The following is a 12,127-nucleotide window of genomic DNA, read 5'->3' as shown; positions in this document are numbered from 1 at the left end:
AAATTCAAAAAAAATTCAAATAAATAATACTTTCAAGTAATCAGAAATAATCCGGCGTAGGCATACGAGAAATGAGCAACAAGGATAAAAGCTATTGTCTTTTTTATAAAATCTGATCTTATCTCGTCTCATATAAGCGAGCTTCTCGAAAAATCGTATATTTTGATAAACTGCTATTTCAGTGTCAGAATGGACATTCTTAAATATACAAATTGCATAAGTATGATTTGCAATATTATAATTTTCTTTTGTTTTTTATTTTATTTTTGTGTGGCCTTTGTGGCTATATCTTATATCTTATGCGTAAAGAAAATTATTTTATAATTCTGGATTCCTGGGCCCAAAAAAGCCTTATTTACACTCGTTTTTAATAATAGTTATTATATTAATTAGCAATAATTTATCAATTATTATATTTTAAAACTCGTTTTAAAAGAATAATAAAATGACAAGTATAATAAAAACAATTTTCTTATTTAAGAATCGGATTTAATGAAGATTTTTTAATCTTTTAAGATATAATGTTATTATTTCTTTAAAATAGTTTTCATGCATATACAAAATTAGAGCATATTATTAAGGAATTTTAGAGATTTTTAAAGAGATTTCAAGAGATTTAAGGCTCGATTTTCGAATTTTTTGAAAAGACTACAAGGATTTTCTAATGATTTTAATTATTTCGAGGTATTATTTAAATAAATACCATACAGCTCTAAATAATGTTGGAAGATTTAAAAGAATTTCTTAGGACCCATACGGAAACTTTGATTAAAAAAATAACTTTCTTTTACAAAAAATAAAAATTAAAAGTGACCCTTTTACATAAGCTTGAATTTCTGAACGTGCAAGTGAACGCAATTTTTTACTGATGATTTTATAAACCAGGAAAAGTGGTCAAATGTGTTTTATTTTATATTGAAAATAATTTATTATTGAAACAGTATTGTAATGCATAGTTTAAATTACAGTTGGAATAATATTTATGGAGAACATAGTCATATTCGTTTACCTGAAAGACACTTCCTTAGACAGCAATTCTGAGAATAAAACTTTTATATTTGGGACATATATAGTGTTGACATTTTCATAAACTATTTTTTTTATCAGGAGGAATGAATAACCTATTACTTTTCGAAACATTTCTTACCAATTAAAATCTCCAGTATTTTGTATTACAATTTGTAATGTAATTTAAGCTCCTTTAAGTTCTAAATAGGACATTTTAAAAGATTTTTATTTCTTTTAACACTTCTAAGTGTTTACTAAATATCAGACAAAATGAGGTTAATCTAATTTTTAACGATAACGAAAAGATAGCATATTATTCGTGGAACCCATCGAAATGAGACGATAAAAAGAAAAGAGAGAATGATATTTTCAGGTTTTGAGAATACTTCTCGCACGGCTAAAATGAGTAAGAGAACCGAGCAATCTCGTATCGTTAAGCAACACTAATTTTAAGAATTGCTTCGCCTCGGTGAAAACAAAAGAGGCCTCATTCTTAAATAAATTTCTCATTGTTTCAGGTACTACGCGAACTATTGCAGAGGAGACTGTGCAGCAGGTCACAGGACGCCGGACACTTTTTTGAATTATTACACGCACGTAATTGAAGAATACAGAAAAATGGATCGGCTTGCTGGGATGCAGCCTTGCTGCGCGCCACTGAAATTCTCTTCAATGTCCCTAATTTACTATGGGCCCGATTCCAACATCATCAAAAGAGATTTGCCAAAAATGGTCGTTGACGAGTGCGGCTGTCCTTAAGAGACTTTTGTCCAGAGCCTCAAAGTGCTTAATTGTCCAAAATGATCCACAGCGATCAAAACAAAATCAGCGCAGGCCCGCAAAGCGGAGTTCAAACTTCGTCAGAGATGATACGAAAGGTCCCGAAAGGATCCCAGTACAATTGGAGGTCCTTCGCAAATAGTCGAAGCGAAAAACTTTGAAGGTTCCGTGACACCTTCGAGATCCAAGATGAAAAAGGTGCAAAGGTCGAAAAATGTGAAAATAGGTCGACGTGATCGGGATTAGGTGCTGGGCGCAAATATACAGGCAACCTAGAAGGAGTAAGGCCCAATTTAGTTGGTCCCTTGGCTTCCCTTGTAAATACTTTCCTCTGCATCGCGCATACGAAATGTGAGAGATTTTGGGAGGTTCGGGACTGCCAGGGACCAGGCACTCTGGCACCTAAAATCTCCATTTCGCGCGAGCGAATCGCTAGAGTTTAGGGTATTGTAGGTAAGTGGGCGATTCGTTTGCGAGTGTCCGTATAGGGCAGCTTTTGCCCAGAGAGGATGTAGCTAGAATAATGAATTTGAACGCAACGAGAAAGACAGAATTGAGTGGAAATAAATTAAAGAGAAATAGGGTAATTGCAATGGTTATTGGATACCAGTAATTGTATTAGTACGAAGGCCCTGAGATAAAAATATTCACGGGAAACGCTCTGAATATTAGGTCTACAAATTAATTTGGTGTCTACTTTTGTGTCTTGTAACTCTTGATTTAACTTGAATTTTTCCCGCCCTAGGGTAGTTTTAAAGGGCAAACTTTACGCTTTAAAACAGAATATGATAGATGGCTGCCCTGCAGACTTAACTTAAAACCTTATTAATGAATGCAATTCTGACCGACGAGAAACATTTGACACATTGCATTTTTTGCATTCGAATATTTGAAAATTCAGCTGAAGGACCAAATTAATTTGGTCAGCCTTAAGAGAAGGTGCGCTGACACATAAGACGTAGAAAAAGTGTTTCAAGAGATATCACAACTGTGATTAATAAATTGAAATGCAAAAAGAATTCAGTATTTCAAATGCTCCATGTCGGACGCTATTTTATTCACCAATGATGTTTGAGGTTGAGTCCGCAGGGCCGTCAACTACTAGATGATGTTTTAAAGCTTAAGGCTTGTCCTTAAAAACTACCATATAACGGGAAAAAAATTCAAGTGGAGAACAAAAATCAAAGTAAAGACACCAAATTAATTTTTAGATCCAATAGATTCAAGAATTCTGAAAAAGTTCCAAAGAAATTTCCTGGAAAGACTAAAACACCAATTCTGTTTTGAATCAGGCAAAATTTATATAAAGTGCTAATTCATTGTATAGGAATGATTTTTTATTTGAATGTGTCATTTAAGAATGAAAACATGTATTTTTATTTTTTTAAATCATTTCAAGATTGCTTACGAACGAGCAGTAAATGGACGTTCATGTTTCTGGATTTTTATTCCCTAACATTGAAAATACTAACGATTTAAATATCAATTTTTAAAGAACAGTTGTTCACAATTTTTTAAATCAATATTGGATCATTTTTAATTGGAAGCGTTAAAAATTTGAGAATTATGTGCTCAACGATTTTAATTTGAAAAAGTCTAAAATTAAACAATTTTGCATTAGGTTAATTTTTAATGAAAAAATTCAAATCTTAAAATTGAAAAATTTAAAACAAAAATGTTGAAAATAGGTCAATTTCATTAGAAACGAATTGAAATTCTACCATTTCAAATAGGAATATTTTCAAACAACTACTTACTAATTTAAAGCGTTCAAATTTCACAATTTGAAATTGAAAAATAAATTGAATGTTTTAAATACGAAGCTTCTGGAATTTCTGAATTATAAATTTGTAGTACATAAAAGAATATTACTTTAACAAGAATTGGGATATTAAAATTGTATATGCTAAGCCCCTTTAAAACTAAATTATTTTAAGTAAATTCAAGTCAAGCTTTTTAACTACAAGTTCATCTATTTTAATTTGTATTGAAAATTAACTTTTTTCTTGAAAATTAAAAGTTGCAAGTTGAACTTCAAGTGCTTTGTAGAAAATTCATGTTTTCCGCTTAAAATTTAACTGTTTTGTTAAACAGATTTTTTGTTTTGAAAATTCTATTGGTTTGGTAAAAAATTTAACTATTTAATTGAAAATTAGGTTTTGGTAAAAGCTTCAGGTTTTTGTGTAAAAACGTTCAACTGCTTTCCAGGTAATTCGCGTTTTTGGTTTGATAAATCTTCTCAATTGATATAAATTTAATCTGTTTGAGTTAAGCACGTAACTTTTTGGTTAAAAATTAATCTGTTTTGATCTACGATTGAACTAGTTTGTTGAAAATTTGATTATTTAAAAAATACTGAAATAATTTATTTCAAATTTAATTATTTTGTGATAAATAAACAAATGTCTTAAATATTCTTCTTTTGACTCGAAAATTCAATTATTTATTTGGAATAACAGAACGCAGAAAATTTAATTAATCCGAAGTTAATTTAAAACTTAACAAATTTTCAGTTACCAAAAATTAAGATATTCCCTTTTTTTACTCAAAACCTTTAAAATTTTATTTATTTCAAGTTAATTTAAATCGTCTAAAAGTTTTTAGATTGTTAATTATACCTTTCAAATTTCAACTATTTCAATTTTAATTGCAAAACTCGAACTAAGGACAAAAAAAAAATTGAAAAAAATTAGCGTTCGATTTTAAATTGTTAAATTTTTATCAATTTTAATTTTGAATAAGACAACTCTTTAATTTTTAATTTTAAATCGTGTCATCTTTAAAACTTCTTTTAGAATTATTATTCACTCTTAAAATTTTCGAATCAAATATTTCTATGTCTTTAAAACATATCTCTTGAGGTTCGCTTTTGGTTCCAAAAGAAATGTAAAAATTATATTTTTCAAAAGTAATTTTTCTTAACGTGAAGCAGTGATTTTCCACAATAAAAACTGAAGAGTGAAAAAATCCCGATATATACGCTCGCTCAAGAAATACTTATTTTGAAATAAAATTATTTCAATTTTTCAAAATTCACAAGCAATCTTCCAACAATTGTAACAAAACAAAAAATATTTTTTTGAATGAACTGTTACCTGTTCTGTTTCAGCCTGATTTAAAATGGAATTGACCAAAAAAAAAATGTTGCGTTGCTCTGGAAGCTACACGCAAAAAATTGTATTGCTAAGCAAATTTTCATAAAATATATTCCTGGAAGTGTTCATTCCTGGAGAGTTTAAAAAAAGGACGATATAGGAAATTCACAGTCTGGCAAACAATCAAAATTTTTAGGATAATTTAATAGATTTCATTAATTTTTTTAGAAAGTCCCTCGAAAAATTTTATGTTTGTAAATTTTTGGAAAATTCCAGCCAAGAATATATTTTGTCGAAAGATCCAGAATATTCTGGAAAATATTAAGTGAAACTCTGTGTAGACAATTCCATGGAGTAAAATTTTTCGAAAAATTTCGAAAAACTAAAAAAGGTACTTCCAAGAAAATTCTGCGAATATTTTTAAAATTTGGTGCTTAAATTGATATTTTTTTATTTAATTTGATTAAAAGCCTTCCATCTTTTATCTAAAATTGTTAGAAATTAATTTAGTGATTTTTATAAAGTGTTCATATTATTAGATTATTTAATATTTAAGTTTTGTGTTTATTAGAAAGAAAAAAATTATTCGAATTTTATCCTTTCTTTCCAATTTCGAAAGTTTTGTAAAGCCTAATGAATATCGAATTCGAGGTCTGTTTTGTTTGTTGTTATTTAAAGTCATAATTAGAAAATTCGTTTTTAAATAAAATGTTTCGCTCTAGACCTGAAATTTTCATGTAAATTCTAAAATTCTTATATGTATATATATTTAGAAAAGTTAAGAGTTTGAATTTGATTGCTTTAACAAAGAAAATACAAATTTTAAAATAGGTCAAGCTGAAAAATTGAAGCCATTTTAGGAGGTACTATTTAAAATTAGATTTGAGTAAAATAATGTGATATATGACAATTTAAAAAGAGATATGAAATTTTTTTACGAAAAAATTATGAATACCAAACTTAAGTTTTAAATAGAGTTAAAAAGATTTTTCTCTTTTTCGGATATGAGTAAAGTTCTTGACCAGGTATTGCCAATTCTTCCAATATATTGAAAGTATTCAAAAATAGTATTATGTAAAAATTAATTTTATGTTTTTGAAACTTGAAAGCCTAACATTCCTTAAAAATTGAAATACTTGCTTAATAATATTAGAAAATTGTTATCAGCAATTAAGTTTTGGGAAAATGATTTTCCTTAGAAATATACATTTCTTAGGCAAAAAGCTAGGGGTTTGAGTACTTTATAAGCGTTCTTCCAATAAATAAAAGTATTAAAAAAGAAAGTTATTTTTCAATTAGACATGTAAGTATTGAGAAGCTTGAAAAGACTTTACAACTGTAGAAAATTTAAGCATTGTTTCTTAAATAAATTTTTAGATTACTTATTATCTAGAACATATTGAAATTCGAAAGATTGCTTTGTTAAATTAGAAAATTTAGAAGTTATTCTCAAAATTTTGAGAAATTAAAAACTAAAGTTCTGGAATACAAAATTCTGTATTGTGTAAATTTTCATATATTGTAAATTGCAAATTCAGGTAAAAAATGTTATGTTTTTAGCGTAAGTATATTGAATAGATTTTCCAATTAGAAAGTTAAAATGAATTATTTTCGAAGTCCTAATGGCAATGAAAATAAAGTAATTCAGGACTATCGTCCTTTATTCGAACATTCAATTTTGAAGTAAAAAAGATGGAAACTCTCTTTTATTCAAAAACTGTTTTTTCCAATAATTTCCGAGTCAGCTTTTACTTCTTAAGTTTTCTTAATCAGAAATCAAAACTAATTAATGAGCTGTAAATTACATATAAAAACTTTAGCTAATGCAATTACCCTATTGAGATGGAAGTCGAGGAAAAAGGGTAAAGAAATGGAAAGCTAGGAAAGAGTAATAGAGAACCGGAGATTCTTTAACGAGAGCTTAGTCTTTTTCTATTAGTTGCGAAAGTACTTCACGACATATATATATATAAAAGAAAATGCGATTAAGATTTAAGTGTAAACAATGAAACTCAATCTAATTGCCTTGTTTTTTATTCGAAACCTATGAAAGTATCGAGTAACGATTTAAAACAAAGTCGGAACATTATTAAAAAAGTCTATATATATATAAAAATATATTATATATATATGCGCGAGAAAAAAACTCGGCGCGGCAGGCGGGAGATAATTAAGAGTTCAAAAGCTAAGTGAAAAAAAAAAAGATAAAATAATAATTTATGACCAGAGAGTGGAAGGAAAAAAAGAGCAACAGAAGCAACAACCTTTATAGGGATTAAGCGTCGTAACAAGTAAGTTTTGAAAATTTTACAAAGCATATTGAATTACCCGACATCTCAAAGACCGAGTCTGCACTCAAATGATCTTGGGGCATTCCGTAAGTAAGTTAACTTATACATACGAGAAAAAACTACTAATATATTGAATTTAAAAAAGTGGTCTTAATGATCCTCGAAAATTGAAAGTGAAACTGATTCTACGTAGACTTTAATAATCGAATGGGAGCGAAGATTTTTGCGACGATGATAATAATTAACGAAGAAAACACGTGACAATAATATGAGGACATACAAGCTCGTAGGACTGATTTTTTAGTTTGTCGAATTGGACTCGATTCATTTTTGTGAAATTATTATACATGTGTATATTGTTAAAGTAATTAATAAACAAACAAAAAAAGGAGACGAGAGGTCGATGCGCGGTGAGTGTGTTAATGTATGTTTGTCCGTGTGATAGTTAAAGAAAGCAAGAAAAACATGAGAGAGAAGAAATGATTCGGTCTACAAATTAATTTTGTGCCTGTACATTGATGTCTTATAATTCTTGGACAAAGTTGAATATTCCACCTCTCTAAGGCAGTTTTAAAGGGCAAGCTTCAAGATTTAAAACGCAATGTTGGTGGCGGCCCTGCGGACTGAACCTAAAAAATCATTAGTGAATACAGTGGTTGTCGACTAGGAACATTTAAGACACTGAATTCTTAGAAACATTCCGATTGAAAAAAATGTAGCCTTAAGGCTCATTCACACGCGATTCAGCAAGTTCTCACGTGTCACCGTTTTTGTATTTACTAATGATTTTTTAGGGTAAATCTGCAAGGCCGCCACCTATTTTATTGTGTTATAAATCTTAAACTTCGCCCTTTGAAACTACCTTAGGACAGGAGAAAATTCAAGTTTGAGCGAGAGTTACAAGACATGAAAGTAAAGGCACCGAATTAATTTGTAAACCTAATTTGAGAAAAATAATAAGTAAAAAAATGAGAGAAAAAAAATAAGAGAAAAAGCGAAATTTCAGGACTCCTGACGAGAGCGAAAGTAAGAAAAGTGATTTTAAAGGTATATTCAATTTTGTGGGATAGTTCGTTACCCACGCAGCCTTACTGGGCCTTATTAAGGTATTATCGCATAACTACTAAATTAATATTTAAATAAACGAAAAAAAGAATTACAATATTTACGCTACTTCAATATCCCAGCGCAAACTTAAACTTTAAACTACCGTCTTGTAAGCGATTTGATCATCGACTTTTTTCTGAACGAGAACGTGCGAATTGTTAAACAAAATAACACACACATGCCAACTCGGCTGGCTTAGCCAGAGAAGAAAACCATTGCGTCCAAATGTTAAAAATTAAGAACGACTTTCACTTACTCTAGTCTTATTACGAAAGGTTGCATTAATACTGTTAAAAAACATTTTGCGTTTAACAGTAAGGACGAGGCAAAAAAAGAAAGATGGAAAATGATTACAAGTTTCTGGTACCAATTGTGAAAAGAACCGTTATTATGAGAAAATTCTTATTTGGAAAATGTTGAAAAGTATTTGGAGTAAGTATCGTCAAACGGGGTAATTAAAGACATGTTGGGTAAACTCAGACATTTTTAAATTGATATTTTAAGCCTGAAATGGTTCTAAATTCTGGATGAAAGCACTTCCAGTAATTTGAACTATCAATTTGGGAATGTCCGAATTTGCTCCACATGTTTACAATTTTCCGGTTTAACGGTACCACTGCTTGACTTGAAAATAAGAAATTTCTCAGAAATCTTTTGGAGAGTATTTCTTACATTTTTCTCGGGTGGTTTCAGTATTCTTTAAATAAGTAATTTTCGATCAAACCTATTTCCTTAATCTACATTATATTCATATTTAGAACACTTGCTAAATTCATTTTTATCTTACTCTACTTTCCTCTACGGAAAGTTGTAAAAATATTAAGAAGATGTATATAAAATATCAAATTGTATAAAAGTGTAAAAATCAATCAAGACTAACCAGAAACTTAGGAGATACAAATAATAAAAAATAATTAATAATATACTGTAGGAGCCATTTCGGTAGAAATTGAAGAAACACTCTCAACTGGAAAAATAATTTTGATTAATGAAAATATCGGATTTCGAAAATGGTGTGTCTTGGATTTTTCGAATTTTCTAAACTTATTTTGACGCTTGGTTAAAAGTTAAACTCATTTGTTAAAAAATCATTTCATTAGTTAGAGATCCATCTCTTCGATTAATAATTTTATTTTTTTGTTGAAATTTCGTTTTTTTTATTGAAAATTAACTTTTTTAACTGAAAATTTGACTCTTTCTTTATTAGTTGAAATTTGATAGTTTTTACTTGCAAGTTGAACAATTTGGAAAAAATTAATTTACTTTAAGGTAAATTCGCATTTTTAATTTCAAGTTTAATAACTTCGTTGAAAATTAAACTGGTTCTTCAAAAATTATTTTTATTTTTTGAAGATTCACTTCATTATTTGAAAATTGATCTTGTTTAGTTTAAAATTCAACTATTATCTTGAAAATTCATATTTTCGAGTTTAATATTGAACTGTTTTGATAAAAATGTCATCTTTTACGCTAAAAATTTAACTGTTTGTTTAAAAATTAATCTGTTTTAATTGAAGATCCAACTTTTTTTAAATGAATGGGTTTTAGTTTAAAATGCAAAATTTTGGTTAAAACTTTATGTATTTCGTTGAAAATCAGAATTTCTTGATAGAAAATTAATCTTCTATATTAAAAATTTAACTCCATGGTTCAGAAATTAAAATACTTTGCTAAAAATTAATTTTATTACTTAAAGATCTTTGTCTTAAAATTTTACCAATTTGTTAAAAATACTTTTTCTTAGGTTGAAAAATAACGTTTTAAACTATATATTTCAAATTCAATTGTATTATGAAAAACTCTTCTTTTTAGCTTTAAAATTCAACTATGCAGTTGAAGATGCAACAGTTTTTGTTTAAACTGAATCTTTTTTTTTTTTGAAATTTGACTATTTAATTAAGAATTTATCATTGTAGATTAAAACCTCAACTATTAGGTTTAAAATTTAACTTTTTTTTAAAATTCGATGCTTGTGCTTCAAACTTTGAATAATTTTTGAAAATATAACCGTTTGTAGTTGAAATGAATTCTTTTTTACTTGAGGATTCGACTTTTAGGTTAAAAATTGGTCTTTATCATTTAAAAATTCAGTTATTTGTTACAAAATTAATTTATTTTGATGAAATATTAACTAGTTATTTTTAAATATAACTATTTTTTAATTAATCTTTTTCTTTATTAAAAATGCAAATGTTTGGCTGAAAAATTATCTGTTTTGATTGAAAATGTTTTCGGATTTAAAAGTCAATTGTCTTCTAAAAAATTGACTTTTTATCCTGAAAACCCAGTTCTTTTGTTGTAAATTAATCTATTTTGGTAAAGAATTAATCATTATTAGTTGAAACTTTAACTGGTTCGTTGAAAATTAAAAATTAAAAGAAGGGAGGGTTTGAAGAAACGTTCCATTTTTAATTTAAAAAATAAGAAATCTCTTAAATATTTGATTACAAAACGGCTAATTAAAAGAAGGTGATAATATTTTTCCCCCGTTAACGTGCTCTATACGTAAAATGTTGTTTTAAAACTTAAAAAGTTGTCGGGTTGTGGAAATTTGTAAAACATTCAGAAAAAACATTTTCTTATACCATAAAAACTGTTTTCGTGGATATAGAAGAAATTTAGGTTAAACCAAATATTTTGCTTTCTATTTAAACAATAACAAAATTTCGATTCAACCAAATTGTTTTCTAAGTGTACTCTCGTCAAAATATACGAAGACAAAAAGAATCCAAGCTATCATTTTCGTAACGACACGAAATGATAAATTCAATTTCACAATAAAAAATTATCATTTCTTTCTCACAGTTGGTAGAGAGGCATCGAAATAAGCTAAAGCAGGAATAAATAAGCTAATATGCAAAGGGAGCAGAGGAAAGGAAGAATTTGTAGAAAGATTAATAAAACAAGAAACTAATAAGAAACAAGAAAAATGAGAAGAGAGAAAAAAAATTAAAGCCTTTATAAGCTCAAGGACTGTTTACGAGATCCAAAGATCCACCCTGTATCCAATCCCCTTCCCGTCCTCCTCCCTAATTAAATATTGTATAAAAATCACACCAAGTGTTAAGAAAAAAAAAGCTACATAAACTTATTATTCCAATGAAACGAAGTATTCGCGGCTTTCGACTAATTCCATGGCTTTTTTGACTAAAGGAACTTACTAAGAAAAAAAATGATACTCTCAGTATGTAAGAAAGCAATTAAATAAAATAATTCATTAATTCATTAAGATAAGGGGAAAAAGTGATAATAAAAAAGGGCAAAGCGTTATTTCGAGCAACTGTTTCGTACTGCCGTCTCTTGTTAATTGTAGGTTTATCCAGACTTTGTAAGTTGGAATAGTGTTTCCAAAAATGAGAGAAAGAGAGAGAGAGAGAGAAAGACAGTGAAAAGAGTGAGAGAAAGAGATTGCGAGAAAAGAAAAGAAAAAGCGCTAAGTATGTTATTTGATTGATTGAGTCGATCGACGTGATGTGTACATATGCACGTTGTTCATTGTATAGGGGTGACCCCGCTACAGTGGATAATCATTATTTAAAATACTAATGTATGTAAAATAATTAATTTAATTTAATTAATAGTTAGGAAACTATACGTGTTGATAAATTTAAATTAGAATTTATTATTTTAGGTATATTTGTACTTTTAATGAACAATTATCTACTGTAGGTTCATTATCCACTGTAGGGTGGTCTCCCCTTCATGAAAGTACAGCCCTCATACATTTATATGTTTGTATATTTAAGCTTTGACCTCCGTCGATTAACTTCGATCTCATGACAGGTGCAACTGAAACTCGAAAGACTTGACATGTTTGTATCATGTATAAAAATTTGAAGGGCCCCC

At 28.5% G+C, this 12,127-nt stretch overlaps 1 protein-coding gene across 1 annotated transcript in view; it reads left to right on the top strand.

The window, feature by feature from the left end:
- The window catches only part of LOC117178971 (inhibin beta chain), a 220,669-nt gene extending 218,902 nt beyond the window's left edge, over positions 1 to 1,767 (top strand). The window contains exon 5 of the mRNA XM_033370567.1: positions 1,527 to 1,767. Within this exon, the coding sequence (XP_033226458.1) occupies positions 1,527 to 1,767 (241 nt within the window). The remainder of the gene's footprint in view (positions 1 to 1,526) is intronic.
- The last annotated feature ends 10,360 nt before the right edge of the window (positions 1,768 to 12,127 follow it).

This window comes from Belonocnema kinseyi, chromosome 8 (genome assembly GCF_010883055.1).
Source record: "Belonocnema kinseyi isolate 2016_QV_RU_SX_M_011 chromosome 8, B_treatae_v1, whole genome shotgun sequence".
In the NCBI taxonomy this organism is placed as follows: domain Eukaryota; kingdom Metazoa; phylum Arthropoda; class Insecta; order Hymenoptera; family Cynipidae; genus Belonocnema; species Belonocnema kinseyi.
The sequence above is the reverse complement of the archived record's forward strand: the minus strand, read 5'-3'. Positions and strand labels throughout refer to the sequence as shown.